This window comes from Lonchura striata, chromosome 18 (genome assembly GCF_046129695.1).
Source record: "Lonchura striata isolate bLonStr1 chromosome 18, bLonStr1.mat, whole genome shotgun sequence".
NCBI lineage: Eukaryota > Metazoa > Chordata > Aves > Passeriformes > Estrildidae > Lonchura > Lonchura striata.
In genome coordinates, this window is record NC_134620.1 from 4177370 (window position 1) to 4195145 (window position 17776).

The window sequence follows — 17776 nt, forward strand, 5'->3', positions numbered from 1 at the left end:
AACACAAAGGGGACAGATTTATTCATGCAGAATGGACTCCAGTACTACCACGATGTAAATAAACCTAGAGCTGGGAACCAACAGGATTCAGAGAGTTCATTGCATGACCTATGTAAGTATAAACAATCACATCTTAAGTGTCAAACAATAACTCAACAGGTGAAATAACACCATTAAAAATTAAAAGAGCAGGCTTTTATAGTAAGAAATTAACTTTGTCAGGTGGCTTTCTTAAATGGCTTTTGATCCATTACCAGTGGGTTTGCTCAGCACAAATGCATCGACAATCCATGAACACATTAACTTTACTTATTAAAGAAAAGAAACAGCACAACTTCAGTACTGCTTTTGGGAAATGGATTGTTACAATTGCTCTTTACCTTAGCTTCAGACTGACTCCAAGGTTTATTTCAATTTCTCACCTGCAAATTCCACAAGGAAGCCAAAACTGTGATTGTTGCCATGATCACTGGAGGGATTTCAACTGGCATAGAAATTGTGGTTTAGTCTACCTACAATTAGAGTTAATAAAGTTTTTTCAACACTGTTTTTCAAAGTATTAAGGCTTCTTTAAAGTCAATTAATTTGCTGATAGAATGGATTTACAGAGATAAAACATTGGCCAGGTAGAACTTAGAAATTTATATTTATTTTCTATAGTTCGTTTCCTTTGTGCTTTTCTAAGCAACTCATCATTTGCAACATGATCCAAGATTCATCTTGGATGATAAATTATTAATATGGAGTTATTTGCAGGGGAGGTTTCAGGGGTGTTAAAAACACCCTTAAAACCAACCAAGCAAGCAAAAAAATCCAAACACACAAACAAAAAATTACAACAAAAAACCCAACAAACCACCAAATAAAAAACACCCAGTCTCAAAGCATCCATCATTTAATAAACAGACTCAGGCTATTGTTCCATGATAGCTGATGATTGATAGACTATTACATTTGTATGTGAAGTTTTTGGAGCTCCAGATGATACAAAACAGTAATGACATCGTGCAATGTGCTGAATCCCTAGGAAAAAACTGTCCCAGTTGATTTCCCAGGCAACATGATCGTCTTGTTGAAGAGATTGCATCTCTGTGATTTTGTACAATAATTGAGCTCAGCAACAGAAGAAACCCTTAGGAGATACATTTCTTGGTGAGAAAAAAAAAAAAAACAAAACAAACAAACAAAAATGGACCTTGCCTTAGATTTGTTCCTGAGTCATTTTGCAGTGTAATCACTGTCTCTCATGTCAGCACTGAAAGCCAGCTAAGCTGACCTGCTGCAGCAGAGTGAACCATCTCCACTCTCACCCAGGCTCAGGAAACACGAAGGCCATGTCCACTCAGCCAAGGCCTGTGCTATAAGCACAGTGTAAATTCACCTCCCTTGTGAAACAGACTCTGGAATTTAACAACTGCATAGAACATCAGAAGGTCAAATATTATACATTTGGATAAAGAGCTCCTTTTGTACCCTACAGATTCATTTTTTCCACCAAATGCTACATTTGTGTCCTTGCCAACAGACAGCACAATTGCCAAAGTGAAGATTGTCTGATAAAAAAAGACACAGAGTTCCTAGATCCCTATTCATCATATTCTAGGAAGCTGCTCTAACTTACGTCAAAAGGAAAAAGTAATAAAAAGCATGCTCAAGCTATCTTTACTCCACTTTTTCCCATTTCTTATAGAAGTGGGAGAAATGGCAGAGAATCCAGAATATTTTCAGATTGAAGAATTTCTTCCTTAACAAACATCTTTATTTCTCAGCATCTCAAATCTGAGTCCTGTTAGAATTCTTTCTAAAGATACTGTTGTTTCTGCAATGATTGAATCAATATCCTAAGAAACAGTACCTTGGAACTGTTCATAGGTTTTCCTTCTCTTCATTTAAAATAATTGCAATATGAAATTTATAGCATTATATATTTTTTTATGCCAGCAAGCCTGACATGTTGGATATGAATCCTAGAAACATGGAATTCTAAGCTAGATACAACAGAGTATTAGAGTTCAGAGAACTATTGGAAAAATTAGAGGGAAATAATATGTTTTCCATTTTATGCACCTGTGTGACCATTCTTTTTTGTTCAAGAGAATGGAAAAGAACAGCAGTCTTATCTGGCAACATTTTTCAAAATATAGACAGCTGTGTTAAAACAACAAAGCTCCTACCTGCACTTCTTTTAGTCTTGGAAACGTTTAATACTGGGCTCTGATTCTCAAGTGGAAAATGAAAAGTAATAAATATTTTTCCTGTATGGAGAAACCACAGTGGAAACTATGCAGTCTGCATTTGTGTACTTCCAAGCCTGATACTTGAAAAGATTTATTTTCAAATAGTTTTAAAATACTTGGAATGCATAAAAGCAATTAGTTATTTTACATGATGGTTTTAAAAGGAAAACCTGTATTGATACCACCCTTCATTCTGAACTGCCACTTGTTTCCTGCTCCCATGAGAGAATGCCACTTTACTAGCTAAGATTTCTAGAGAATTATCAAAAAACGACATACTAAAATGAGATCATTTTTGACTACAAGCCTTTTTGGCAGACAGGTGAGCCCATGGCACTGGCAATGTCTTCTTGCATTAAGACAAGGATGCTATGTTTCAGCTACACAGAGAAATGTTTACATCACTATTGTACCCCCCAGCACAGGGAGCCTGCGGCAGCAAGGGAACTCTCAGCAAGAAAGTTTGGGCAAATTTTTCCTCCCTCATTTCTAAAATTAAAGCTCTCTATTTCTGGTTTGAGAGCATTGTTGCATTCGCAGAAACAGCTGACAGTTAGCAACAGCTCAGGCTGACTTGAGCATTGTCTTCTGGAATTTCCACAATGTTCTTCTTTAGCTCTGTGGAAACAAAAAGTTATAAAATCAACGTACAAGAAATTACACCATCTGATATTAAGGGTAACAAAAGTTGGATGCAGGCCCAGTCACTCCTGTAGGATAAAATCTGGGCAGACAATGATATAAATATGCTTGCAGGTGTTTGAAATTGGCTCTAATGCTTGAAAAACCTCCCCAATCCTTCGGACTATAAACAAGAAAAATGCACACAAAAAGCAAAACTCCACATACTGATGAGATTTCCTGCCCTAATTTGGGCCCTGTGCCCAGGAGTGCTCTCCAGCTCCTTTATCATGGACTGTTCAAAGGCCAAAGCAGCAACACGGGAAAAGAATTCTTTGACATTTTCTCCTAGGAAACAAGACAGAAATTATGTGTTTTTATAAAGGCATATCAACAGATGATCAAGCATAACAAGCACATCTGTGAACAGCTGACTGCTCAATGTTTGGACAGAACAGGCCTCTCCAAAAATCCATCTCCCATTCTGATAACTGCAGAAAGAATTTCTAATTTTCTTACTTTGGAATACTGTATCCTGTGCTGCACCTTTATTTTTAGCCAGCAACAGAGAGAATTAATTTTGTGGTGTAATCTTTTTCCATTGCAAACGTTGAGTAGTAGTGCACATGTGTATTTATGTAACTATCTATGAATTATACATGCTCAAATACTGCAAAGCAGCTTGATTGTTTCTTTCTGCATACACAACAGTGAAAGCACACATACAAATGGTCAAATAAAATCAGCCATTAATAAGACTGAAGTTTCTCATAAGAACAAAATACAAGAAGAAAAAAAAAACTGGCAATGGTGGGATAATAAGTTCTTCCCACTCCAACATCAGTCCTTGTGGTTATGCTATTTTTACATCCTTTGCAGTAATTTACCTGTTTTGGCTGAAACCGACCAGTATTCTGCCTGCATCTCCTTGGCAAAACGGATGGCATCCAGCTCTGTCCTTTCACACACAGCATCTGACTGGGCAAACAACAAGGAACAGCTTGAACAGAATTGTGTCTGGGCTGGTAACAGCACACAGGCACTGCCATAGCAGTGATGCCTACACTGTGATGCTTCCAGTTTGCTCAGAGGCCTTTCTGACCATGCCTAAACTTGGGCAATCAGACTTGACTGCAAGAACATTCAACTATTTAGTACTGGCTTTAAATTGAAGTCTCCACTCAGCTCTCACAGCACTGAAACAAAACAAGAGTTAACCTTGTATCTAACACATTCCCTGGTAAAGGACTATCAAGTCAGCATCTCAGTTAATGGTCTTTAAATCCTTGTAATCCCATCATTCTCAGCAGAAGATTTGTGGGACCAACTAGTAACAGAAGAAACAAGTTTGTTTTCAAAGCTTTAAAAATCTTTTTTCTACAGAAAGACAGACACAGGACTGAGAATTGTGTAGAGAGACTGCATTCACCTGTTCTTTTGAAAATTATGTGATAATCAATTAAGTAAGAAACCTGCCCTGTCCCTGAGTAATGAACACACCATTCCCTAAAAACCAATTTCCCTCTAATTTTTCCAATAGCTCTCTGAATTGTAATATTCACTTGTGAGTATCTAGCTTAGAATTCCTTATTTCTAGGATTCATATCCAACATGTCAGGCTTACTGGCATAACAAAAATACGTATAATGGTCTGAATTTCATACTGCAGTTATTTTAAATGGAGAGAAAGAAGAAAACCTAAGAACAGTTACAGAACAACAACAAAACCTTCAAGATCACTATGCATGTTTATATATGCTTGGAAAATGTCATGCAAGAAATATTTCATTAACTACCCATTTTTTTTTTTCAGAGTCTCTTCTTTAATTGGTTTCAAGTAGCCTGTTCAATTTACCTTTTAAGTTTTTCACTCAAGGTCTTTATCTCAATGACATTGTGCACAACTTGCAAGGGAAATCGCTTGAGGAACTAGGGAAAATCTGATTTCCTCATCTGCACTCAATTTACTCACCACCAAATCTTTTTTTGTTCCAACCAGAAAGATAAAGCTAGAATCTGGCTCATTCTCTCTCAAAGCATCTTCTAACCACTGTCTGAAATACAAAAAAAAGCAAAAAAAAAAAAAAAAAAAAAAAAAAGGCAAAAAAAAAAAAAAAAGGCAGAATCAGTCAGAGGGAACAAGGAGTACAGGAGAATATGACAGATAATAAGGTCACAAGTAAACTGAGTGGAAGAACTTGTCTGAGAGTATCAAAAGCCTTTTTTTTCTTCATAAAATCATACCCATGGCAGAGTACAAATTCAACAATCATTTTAGCACCCAGAAAGCCTATTTCTCAGTGTAAGGGAGAGGGCAAAGTTTGGTGCAAATAAGGAATAAGAAAGCAAGAAGCAACTGAAAAGGTATGAACCACGTAGCAGGTTAGATACAAATGGGAATAAAGAGTGAAATAATCTATTCAGCATTATAAAACAGCTCCCTATGAAGGCTGTATGATTCTTGTCTCACAAGCTTTTATATTCTTGTTACTCTGGCAATCAAGTTTCTCTTGAGTCATCCAACACAAGTCAAGGAGGGAAGGGAGTGTGTGCGTGTGTGGGAAATCAGGTTCACAGGCTTCAATTACTTTCAGCCAAGCAGAGACACTAATATATATATTATTTTACAAAGTCCTATGTAAATGAGCTAAGCACCATAGTACACATTCAAATAAGACAGAGTACAGGTTGTAAAGAAGTCTGTACCTGCATTACAGTCACAACAGCACATTAGAAATACATATTCTCTGAGCTGTGACAGCAGTGTGGATCATAGATCCATGCAGGGTTTTGCAGCCTGCACTAAAAGCAGAATGAGTTTACTCATAACAATTATTGTGTTGCTGTAACCAAATCATTACAAGGATCTGAACTAGTAAGCTTAGCTGTATGTAAACTTGAGGTTTTTATTTCCTCTCCTCTTTTTGACAGCCTATCTCACATCAGAATCACAGAAACCAGAGAAAAAAATTGGAGATGAGTGCACCTAAAAAATGAAAGGCTCATGAGACATTATGCATGAGATGCATCTCATCAGTTTTTTCATTTACATTAGATTCCAGCCTGTTATTCTATTTATATCAAATGAAGTAAAAAAAAATGCTTTTGGAGTGCACTTCATCTTTTCCTGCATGTCTAGCTTTGGAAGGATCAAGATTTTACTGAAATGCCTTTCCCTCTGCACTGACTTTAAAGGGAGTCAAGTGTAAGCACCTCAAATTTATGTTCTGCATTTTCTTCAGAAAAATCCCTCCCTATGTAATCCAAACTAGTAACTGTCATTTTTAATTTCTTAGCTCAATAAGAGCTCATGATCCAGCAAGATCTTAACACCTACATATGGAAGGCAATTAAACCTGCTGTAAAAACCTTCAAAAGATAAGCCAAGATGCAGAAACTTACTTGGTGTGATCCAAAGTTTGGATATCAGCCAGATCAAACACTGTTATTATAACTGCAATAAAAGACAAGAACAGAAAAAAAAGTAATTAAATTAGAAAGTGTATCAGAAGTCTCTCCAACCTGTCTTGTTAAACAGAGAGAATGTTTATGTATAAGGTGTAAGAACAGATTTAACACCTAGGAAGTGGAAGACTATCCATTTGCTCATTCCTTTTCTTTTTCTAGCACCCAATAAGACCTAAATCCTTAGTCTTCAATGGTATATCTATAGTCTGCAGTCTATAGTGCTATCAACCCTTTCATTTTGGGACCACAAATTACCACAGGATTGTCTCTTAGCAAAGGGAAAGCCAGAAATATCCACTTCCAACTCCAGCATTAATCTCACCCGACCTCAAATTCTTTCCCCCCTAGTCACAAGTGCCACTTTCTATCACTGCACCATCAGAACACTCAGAGTTTGCAGACGTGACAACACATCAAGTCATTAACTTCTTCATCCCTTCTTCCTTTCAACAAAGAGCAATCCATTCCACCACAGTGTGTCTCTAGGTACCTTCCCATGGAGCATATATGGATATAGGTTGCTGTACAAAACACAGCCTCCTAATAAAAGCAGGATCAAATTAATATTGCTCTCACCCTCTGCTCCTCGGTAGTAAGCAGATGCAATGCACTTGAACTTCTCCTGACCTGCTGTGTCCCATCTGTGCAACAGGGGGAAAAAAGAAATTTCAGGTTAATAAAACCCGGGGTAACCTGAGTAAACATGTTAATGAAGCAGCAGGCTGGTACAAGGCGGAGAAGAATGTGATACCAGAGAAGTGTCACCATCTGGAACATGTTATTCATTAACTACTGATAGAAATATAGTAAGACTCTATTAGTCAATGAAGACATGCAAACACCATTTGTACCTTTTCTTAAAAAATACTAATAATTTCGGAGACAATTCAAATATTTGTATTCTGCATGGTAATGTCCTTTCCTTAAAACATTTTTTTTTATTTCACCTATGTAATTTGCATGTATTTCCAGGGCAATCTAGTTTTGTAAATTTTCTGTGCTAATACTAGCTAAGTCATGTATTAGCCCATGTTAGAATCTTGCAACTGCTAGATAAGGTATCTGTCTCTACACTACAAATTAGAGACCTGTAGCTCAGTCCATCAGGTACTAATGACACCATTACATAAAATCAAGAATGTCCTTCTCATTAATAAACATGATATGCAGTGCCTTCAGCTACTGCCAGCATTACAGAGGTTTGGGTTTTGTTGTAGCTTTGTACTGCCAGTCACAGATACTTGCAACATATCTTGTATGGAAATCTCTCAGCAAGAGGGGGCACTAGTGATTATCATATGGAAATGTTCTACCCAGCTTCTGAAGACTTTGCAGATAATGCAACCTGACCTTATTGCTTCAGTTCGCAAAATGCTGATGCATGAGTCTGGATTTTTAGAGGGACTCAAGTTCCAAAAGGATAGCAACTGACAAAACTTCCCAAAGACAATTGCAGTGAAATCAGTGGGAAATGGATTTTTCAATAAATACCACGAGCCATCTATTTACATCAGTGATCTCACCGTGAAAAGAGTGTTTCTAAGTAAAAAGGTTTTTAAAATTCATGCACTAAAATATCTCATGCAAAGCATCTTATTTCTGCTCTAGGTTACATTACAGATGATTCCATAATGCCCTCTACAGAACAATGTTTCTGGCCACCAGAAACATTCCACAGACCCAAAGCAGGTGCAAGAAGGGCAGGATTCCCACTAGTCTGACAAGCAAAGTTGAAAATCAAAGATATTAAGTTCACATTCTAATAAAACCACTCCGGCCTTTCCATGATTTAGGGATAATTAATTAGTTGCTAATTAAGAGTTGTTGAAATCACTGGACATCTTATTAATTTTGATAACTGCAGGAATAAAACCCCTAGTAAAGACAAGTTCAGTGCTCACTGTGCCTACTAAACTCAAATCACAGACTGAGGTTACACAAGCACTGGTGGCTGTGACAAAAGCTTCCACTTCTCTTTCATGAACGTTGACTAAAAATGACAGAAATCCACTGAAATAGTGAAAGACATCCAAGATGAATTTTCATTTACAAGCTTGCAAATTTTTTTAGGCATAAGAAATCCAAGAGTCAAATTTCTACTAAAACTGCAAGTCCAGAGACAGAATCTTTTTTTCAGATCACATTATTCTTTGTGCAATTGTATTATATTTTTGAAACCTTTATTCCACTACAGCCTGCAGCAATTCAAGCTCTGCTGAGACTGTACTCTGTGCAATGCTTAACCATGCTCTTTCAACTCACATCTGGAGGTTATATGGCATTCCAATTATCTCAAAACGTTCAATCTCAAAATCTACTCCAATGGTCGCCTTGTAGTCTCGGTCAAAATTATCTTTACAAAATCTACAATTGAAAAAAAAGAGGATGAAATACTAGTAAGACAAGTACAAATAGCTGCAAAACTAACACTGTCTAGGGTAAATTATGAAGAAAAGAAAAAACTAACTGTGGATTTACTATATAATGTAGAAGCAGACATAAAAATGTAAAGACACTAACTAAAAGAAAAGGAGATACTGTTTAACAAACTAGAAAGCACATATATCTAGTAAGCTCTCAGGATAATATGAGACTCAGCACAAAACATCTTTGGGCTTTCAAGGGAGGTACAGTATCTTCAGTTTTAGTTACAAGGGAATATATATTGGGTTGTAAATAATGACGCAAATGAAACCAAGACTGAGAAACTGAAATTGTTCTCTAATTGTTTAGCCTTTAGACTAGATTCCTTAAGAAAGCACTGTATAGCACTGTATCATATTTGACTGGATAAAAACACCTGAGAATGTAACATATATTGACTGAAGTGCTAGAGCACAACTTTCTGTGGTTCATGTATCAAGACTGTGTCATACTCTTGACTTCATTTTGTCTTCAAGAAAACCAAAAAGTACTGGTTCAGATTCAAACCAGGGCCATGAAGCACTGCTCTAAAGCCAGCAATGGAAACATTATAACATTTATTTGAGAAACAGGAGAATCAAACCATCAGCTGAGATATACTGTACCTGTTGATAAGACTGGTTTTTCCAACATGCAGGTCTCCTACCACAACCACTTTGGATATTTTCAGCCTGTTATAAATATTTGAAAATATTACATCGTTTTAGTAGTAATTTCACAGTCTCCTGCTAAAAATTCTGATTTAGATTTTTAAATATCAAGTGAGGAGCACATGTACCTGTGATTTCAATTTATCTATGTGCCACTGTGCTGCATGACCAGAGTCTTGAATTACGAGAGAGAAAACCACCAAAAACCAAACCCTTCTGGAGCAGAAACACTCCATTTCTTGCTCTGGTTAGTTGGGTTTTGGTGGGGTTTTTTTGTTTTGCTTTGTTTTGGTTTTTTTCTTAATTTCAATTTAGTGGAACAAATTTTATTCTATTAAAATTGCTTGAATACAAGTATATGCATTTGGCATAATTTTACAGAAGTTTACACATAAGACCATAGTGTATCTGCATCCTTGGCATTCCAATTTATCCCAAGTTTCTCATTGACTTTAATAGTACAAATGAAGTCCTAAGAGCAGAAATAAGAAATTGTTGATAATAAAAGAACACACTGCAGAATGTGCCTCTGGGAAAAACAACTCACAGGGTTAGAGCCAATACATTTTCTGACTATCTGGAATAATACTAATCTGAACCTGGCTTCATGCAAATAATCCTCTTTGCTCTAGGTTCTCCCACAGGATACAGCAGATGGGCCTTAGGTGACTCAGCCTGCATTCTTAAAATTGAAACTGTGAGATTTTAGGAGATCCAGGTGGATAAGTGAATTTAAGTTCATTTGTTGACCTAAACTTGGATTGACATCTCCTGTGCAAATGCTATAAAAATGGCTTAAGAGGTTTAATGTTCTTTTCTATTAAGGAATGGCTTTTCAACAAAGGACTTAATCTTCTATTGAATACTATTTCTGGTTACATCAACTTCCATGTGATGCTGATTCTAAGTTATCTATCCTGAATAGCTGAAAAATTGACCGGTAAACTGCATGACTAATATCTAAAAAAAAAAAAAGCTATATGTGCCAGTCAACATTAACTGGGTGACCACAGGCCCCCATGCTCTTGATTACTGTTACTGAGAAAACACTAAATAAAATCAACAAACTTAAGGGAAAAGGTAAAGAGTAAGTGATGGTTTAGAGGGTGTGTTCCATTAATTTGTACTAGGGGGAAAAGACTCCCTAGATCAGACCATTTAACACAATGATGGATTATCAGGAGAGTATTAAATAAAGCCATTAACTGCTGAATTCATCAGACTAGCTTTCCAAATGACAAAGAAATATTTTATTAGTTGGGGTAATGGAAAAGGAAGATAATGGTTATTTCAGTCAAGCTTTACAAGTACTGTACAAAACACTCTGGCTGCCCTTCCTACCCCCATTCCACCATAAAATGACCTAAATGACCAGATAATAATCATATCTAGAAAGCAGTGACAGAAAATTAGTTTAATTCTATTCACAAAGACAAAACATATAGCTTTTTAGTTATACTCTGTTACCAGAATAAATTACATAGAGAGTTGTCTAACTACATAAATAAAAAAAACCCTAATAATAAAGATCCCAAACAAATACATGTTGGAAATGGAACGAAAAAATACCTCAATTCAATAAAGCATGTCGTACTTGGAAAATTGTCCAGACGCTTGTAAGAAATTTACATGAAACTAAGATAGTGACTGTGTTTCTAAAAAAGGGATAAAGTCAGTGATGTCTCTCAGGGTGACATATTTTCGGTTAAATTTTTTTTTTTAGTAAGACTCCCTAGTGAAATGAATATAAAGTTGCATTTAAAGATGGATATCATGACAAGTCTCATGTCAGCAACTCTAGAGCTAGGGGAATAGTGAGCTAATTGTCAGTATTCATAGGAGCTCAAATTTATGGAGGATCCTGCACATTGAAACCAGAAGTATTTATCACTAAAATGTACAGTTATTTATTTTAACTGAATAGTGATGATTTCAACACAGTTTAGCTTTCTTGCCTTGCTTCAGAGATTAAATCAGTAATAGTAACAGTTCTGGTGGAGAGATAATGCAGGGGGAAAAAAAACAATTTCTAGATTATTAGTAGAGTATAAATCAGCTTATTATGATATTTAAATGCTATAAATTTACCAGAATTTTGCTCCAGCTTTAAGAAACATTTTAACAGAACTTCTCAGCATGTATACATCAAAAAGGCTAAAACCAGATTCCTAGATTTTTCAAGAAACATAGAACTGCTGCTTTTATATCCCTCCAAAGCCTTTATTAACTACTCCTTTGGAACACCTGCAGCGAACACAGCAAGGCTGAATCTGTTAGATCTTTTGAACTAAGTGTTTATTTAAAAGGTGTTAAAAACCTGTCTAAACTACTACACCATTTTTTCAATGCTACCTATCCCAGCAGAAGAGGCACTCAATTAATGTACTGTGGACCAGGTCAGAGAACTGTCTTATGCAGGGGCTTAGCTGCCTTGAAACATACTGGAGTGAGGAATATGAGGAATGGGGCGGGGAGGGGGGGGAAAGCCAATGAGGAAAGGAGGCTATAAGGAGCTTAAAATACTTTCTTCCTTGCATACCTGTGTTATAACAAACTTACCCATCTGTTGCAGTGCTCTGCTGACAAGCAGTCCTGACCTGTGCATGGAAGTGCTCTTTGAACTGCAGACAGGCCTCAGGTGTGTACCACTGAAAAGAGAGAGCAGCTACTGGGACAAACTGGGTGATGGCTACTTGGCAAGAAGTCAAACTGGCAAGGAAAAACAGATAAAAGAATTGTTCAAGAACAGGGTTTTCCTGGCATAAGAAAAGGGGTAGGTTGGGTTAGAAGGCAGTAAGGTTTCCCCAGAGCTGTATTTGTAAAAACTCCTTGGGACAGCACTATCCTTTGAGCACCTCTCTGAGTGTCAGTGTCCAGCATTGCCTAAGCACCCATGGCCAAATCCATTTGCTCATCATTCTGTGTTGTTGCAGCGGGCCCTGGCTGGGTAGTAATTAGCATTGCCTCCCTGATTCATAGAAGGCTGATCAATCTCCTTATTATATATACCACTATTAAGAAACCCACTGCTTTTATAGACAGTTATGATATAGCTGGACCTAATTGGTCCTTCAATCATAACACCATCACCATTGGCTAATTAAGAAACCACACTCTGGTAAACAAATCTCCATAATACATTCCACATATTCACAACAACAGGTGCAGCAAGTTAAGATTAAGAATTGTTTCTCATTCTTTTCTTTGATCTTCTCACAGACTTCTTCCAGAAAGACCTGAGAAAGTTGTCTGTTGCTCTCTGGGGCCAGGGAGCTGCTGCCACAATTCTGTACAGCAGAAAATGCTTTCAATTGTCCCAGCAATCTGACACAGAAGACAAACAGATGGGAGCATACCACCAGCAACTCATTACTGTGAAGTTTTTTCAATCTTTTATAAGTGTGAAGCACTGTTTTTATTGCTAACTCTTTAATTGGGAATTAGTTAAAAATTAGAAAAATACATTTTACCTTGTATTTGCTTAAAATACCTGTGGTATTTTTCATAAAATTAAAAGCAAAATATGTGGCTGAGATCAAGAATGGAAAAAAAAAAGTGAACTCCCTTAAAAGGATCTTTTGAACAACTGAAAAAAACAAGTGCTAATTCCTTGCCCTTCCCTGTCCTTAACTATTCTATTATACTTCAAATACAAAAGTCTTTGGGGACATCAAAGGTATTTTGTCTGTGTTTCTACAGTGCCTACTACCTTTGATCTACTGTATGACTAAGGTTCTTGTACAAACAGAAAATTAAAATTGCCTTAAATTCTTTAACCTAAGACTCCTAATTAGATTTTTTGGCAAATTTAATGTCAGCTCTGGTTCCTCTTTGCCCTCAGTCTTGGAGTTCTTATGCATGTAATTATTACTGTTTTGCTGAAAAAAACCCCAAATATTGTAAGATAACACTTCTGTCACAAGAGTCACTTTTTGTAAAGGTTAGAAAGAAGAATAAAGATTGTTATTAAAGAGATCAGCATTGAATGGGACTATGAAGTCACATTAAACTTTGAAAGAATCTTAAATAATTTGCAATTTTAACAGAAGACAACAAGTGTACATTAAATTAAAATACCATATTAGCACAATGGAAAGATAGATCAGTGTAGCAGCGGCTACATACTGTGACCAAAGGGATAAAAAATGCTTACCTTGGGAAACTGGGAGATTATTCTTCCTCTGCTCACTGGGGGAACCAAATGCATTAGGCTGGACTTCATTCTCCAAGTTCAGTTAAATTTGACAAGTCTGAAAATACATAAAGAGAAACACAGTATTCAGGAATTGCCTCAATACAGGGACAATATGATAAAGACTAACCAAGTTCTGGCAGACTCGTCTTTTTTTTTTTTTTTTTTTCCTTTTATCTTTTCAACACAGCTGAAAGAAAGTTGAAGAATTGGTGGTTCTGCAACTCAGTTTGCATGGAGGGAAAGCTGCTTCTCATGTAAACAGGACCACCTCAGTGTACATAGCTGTAGTAGCCAACAGTGTCCTTCTGAAACTACAAGGCACCAACTCTAATTCCCTGGGAGGGCAGAGAATTGCTCACTTAATTTAACCCAAGTGCTTGCAGTTTAGCCCTCAAAGGATTCTGCAGTGTTTAATTTAAAAATCTTGCTCATCATTGTTTCAAATGCTTCTGCACTAAGTGCATTAATTAATGTTAGGGGATCCCAGATTTCATGTGGTCAGAAGAAGGGAGGAAAGATGAAGCTGCCACATTTCTTGGCACAACATCAGACTTTCATGCAAGATCATCTCAGAAAAAATGAAATCTGTCTGACATGGGAAAAGAATAATGCTCACAAGAAAATCACAAATGCATTCAGATGTCTCACCTGAGATACATCAATTTGGTTATGTAAGGAAACCTCGTGGGCTGATGGGGGAGGGGACCCTTATTAGGGTACAGATTTCTTACTGGCATTCAAAAGAACATTTCTAATGGGAGCATTTTCATCCTGTAGCAAAGTGTAAGGAAGGACTCACCGAGCAGCAGCTGATGCAGCAGGATTCCAGCCGCACAAGCAGCCCAGCCCCTGCTACGTGGCCATAGCAACAGGTTTGCAACAATTCCCTTCCTCCTCTTCTTCCACAGACCGGGAAGGCGGAGATGGAGTAATTTAACTATACACAGAGCAATAGTTTTAAAACAACAAACTCGTTTTAGTGGTCATACAGATTCCTTTGATCAGAAACTGCTCCTCAATAAACTAAATGGTCCCTAATCCTGGATAAGGAAACAGTTACATTTTCTTCAAAGATGATTGTATATATGGATACAAAGAGCAGGATTAACCTATTAGACAAGGAACCAATGGAGTGGGGAACAGTCACAGTGCTAATATTAAGCATAGCAGCAATTATAAAGAAACTCCCAAGGGATCTTTTCAGCATTTCAACTTGATTTCATCTCAGCTTTAAAGTCAGAATGCGCATGCCACTAATGAGACATTCTGAATTATATAAATATCTTTCTACTCATTAATAATCTTGCTTTCTAATGTAAAAAACACCAAAGACAAGGAATAAGAAATTATACAGCCATTTTGCATTACCTAGGTATTGTCAATTTACTCAATAATTGAGACAGCATTTAGTAAGCCAGAGTGCAACTTAGGATGCTAAAAGATTTTGCTTATGTATTTTATTAGGATTTAAATTTTTAACTTTCAGGAGAAAACAAAGGTGTTCCATTCTAACAGTTGTATTTTGATAAAGCAGGAAGAGATTTTGAACCAGAAGACAAGCATTTCCCACTTCTGCAGCAGACTAAAAATGTTAAAGTGTGCATCAAAGTAGACTAGTAATTTTAAACAAGCAAGTACAGAAGAAAAAACCCTAGAGTTGTGTTTTACAAGCACGCACATAAAGAATAATGCTTTAGAAAATAACTACTTAGAAATAATGTTTTATTTTCTTCCATGAGGAATTGCTTTTAAATCCCTTCAGGCACAAATATGATCTCAACTGTACCAAGACAGCCACTTTCCCACAAAGAACCCAGATTTGTAGCTGATGGGTTATTCACCAAAGAAGGTGACTGTACAGTATTTATCTATTTACCATATGGAGAGTTCTACTTACGCTACTTGCGACCATATAAAACTCAAGAGATCTAGACCCTTGTTTTGCTGTGCTCCTGCCCTTCTGGCCAGCTTGAATATGGCAATATTAATGTCTTAATTAATGTCAGAACCATTAGTATAGTTCTGAAAACAAGAACTCCATGAGTTGGTAAGGGTTTCAAATACTAATTTGCTTTCTGCATGTTCTAGTCGTAGTTCAAAACCTCCTAAGCATGGTAAACACCTGTCATGTATACACAGACTGACTCACTGCTCCTCTCCTAGAGCTCTTTTACAAACTAAACTACAAAAACCACAAGTCAACCATCTCAGTAAATGCAAAGGACAGGAGGGACCAAGGCAACCACAAAGATATATTTCAAAATTCAGAGGTCATCTTCACTTACACTTAATGTATTTAATCTAAATCTCACATACACATAAGCATATCCAGACTTACCATATCAAGAAATAAGACACACCATTACAGGAGAAGAATTTAAGAAATAAAAAGCTGCTAAAAATACTGAGAATGATGCATATTTTCTCTTCTTAAAGAGCTGAAAGGGAATTCAGTCACCAGGGAGGGATGAGAACAGTGTCTCCATGGTGTTACAGTCCTCCCTATTTCAACACTGCAGGAACAGTAGTGCCAGCAACTTCTGTGGATAGACAAAAGATGTGAGGCATTCAGAAGGCATACATAAAATAAGTTAATGTCATGACTACTAACCAAGATAAAGTGAAGTACAAGACAGAACAACTCACACCAAAAGCAGAGGTAACACTGAGGACCAAGTCTCTGATTTGGTCCTGTTCTTTTGACGCTGAGAAAAGTTCATGTTCTTCCTATGGATATGAGGTGAACTTTTACAAGTACATAGCTAGTGGAAGTTTAATCTAATTCAGGTAAATCACCTGTAAAGTAAATAATCATCTCTAAAATGTTGCAGAAAAATAAATCCTTTCATTTTTAAAGTAGCAATTTTTCTTTTATGGATTTGGAAGATCAACAAACCAAAATCTATTCCTGTGATGCATTTTAATCCGGCTGATCAGAATTACTTTGGATTTGTAAAATTCTAAACTTTGATTATTACAATTGTTACTCAGACATAATGAAAAATATCTCAACGACTTCACTATCTGCACTATCTTTTTATAGCACAAGCTGTTCAGAGTTCTTTCCGTGATGCCAGATAACATCTGACAATCCAGAACTGTGATAAATTGTGCCACAACATTGCAATGATCCTTTCTTCCTGTGTACCTTCCCCTGAAGTACTAAGTAATAATGGAAACCCTTACTACATATTCTAACTGTTCATAGTGACATTCTGGAGAAGATTAGGAAAGAAAACCTAGTCCAAATCTACTGCGCTCCCTTCAGCCCTTGTACCCCAAGGCACTTGCCGGCTGTATTTCTGCCCCTTAACTCCACCACCATTTTGCTCGCTCTGAATTTTTCTAAATTTTGTTCAAGTAAAACTACTTTGAAAACAAGGGGCGAGGACAGAGCCTGCACACCGAGGCAGAACGGCCGCCACTCCGGGACCTCACGGCGGCACCTCCGTCCCCTCACGGCTCGCTCCCCTCACGGCTCCCCTCAGCCCGCCCGCCCCGCGCCCCGCGCCCCGCTGCCAACTACGCCATTGACGTAACCCCCTCGGCGTTGGGCGCTGTCAAACGCGGCGCTCACGCTGGTGACGCAGCCGGACCCGGGGCTCGGCGGCGTTGGTCGCTATTCACGAAGAGGCGCGTACGCAAAGAGCGGGCGCTGTGGCAACCAGGGCACGCGCGCGCTGCCGGCGGCCGGCGCTGAGGGGCGGCAGCCGGGGCTCGGTAATGGCACACGGCGCCTTCGATTTTTTAGTAATTTCGTTTGCCTTGAAGGGAGAAGGGGAGTTGTTTAGACGCTGTTTTAACGTTTGGTTTTGGTTTTGGTGTTAGCCGTTTTCAATATTGGAGGTTGTAGTGTTCAATCAGCTGAGGCGCTTTCCGTACTGAGGGAAGGGCGGTGAGGGGGAGGCAGCCCTCACGTATTCTATCAAACGTTACCGAATTTTGAGGGCAGGTTTTAACCAGATCCCTGTAAAATGCGCTCTTTTTTTTATTATTTTTTCCCTTTGGGAAAGAAAAGGTATTTCGTTTTCCTTTGCTTTAATTTTATTATTTTGAGTCCCCTCTGATTTTGGGCACTGGGCTGCTTCACTTGAATCCTTTAAAAAGCATTCTGTCTATCAATTTTAACATCTTCCTTGAAATTTTAAGCTTTCTATCTTCTCTCTTTTCTTTACAGTGTT

General features: G+C 37.6%; 1 protein-coding gene across 2 annotated transcripts; it reads right to left on the bottom strand.

Moving 5' to 3' along the window:
* Nucleotides 1-879: 879 nt before the first annotated feature.
* Nucleotides 880-17205, bottom strand: RAB36 (RAB36, member RAS oncogene family). 2 transcript variants are annotated; one of them, XM_021549818.3, is made up of 13 exons: nt 17173-17205; nt 15934-16135; nt 14395-14532; nt 13554-13650; nt 11960-12048; nt 9356-9421; nt 8589-8690; nt 6903-6967; nt 6261-6312; nt 4831-4912; nt 3746-3836; nt 3087-3206; nt 880-2855 (listed from the first exon to the last, which is right to left on the bottom strand). In XM_021549818.3, the coding sequence occupies exons 4-13, from the start codon at nt 13620-13622 to the stop codon at nt 2791-2793; spliced, it is 801 nt and encodes a 266-aa protein (XP_021405493.1). In that variant the 5' UTR covers nt 13623-13650; nt 14395-14532; nt 15934-16135; nt 17173-17205; the 3' UTR covers nt 880-2790. The 2 variants fall into 2 exon arrangements, with proteins under 2 accessions (XP_021405493.1, XP_021405494.1); XM_021549819.3 differs by lacking the exons at nt 14395-14532; nt 15934-16135; nt 17173-17205 and adding an exon at nt 14244-14371.
* Nucleotides 17206-17776: the final 571 nt, after the last annotated feature.

What these genes read in the sequence shown, in the direction of transcription:
- RAB36 (XM_021549818.3), bottom strand. Translation starts at nt 13,622, where the DNA reads ATGAAGTCCAGCCTAATGCATTTGGTTCCCCCAGTGAGCAGAGGAAGA. An exon ending in TAATCTCCCAGTTTCCCAAG is followed by an intron (nt 12,049 to 13,553) that starts GTAAGCATTTTT and finishes CTCTCTTTTCAG; the next exon opens with TGGTACACACCTGAGGCCTG. An exon ending in GTCGGTTTCAGCCAAAACAG is followed by an intron (nt 3,207 to 3,745) that starts GTAAATTACTGC and finishes CTTGTTTCCTAG; the next exon opens with GAGAAAATGTCAAAGAATTC.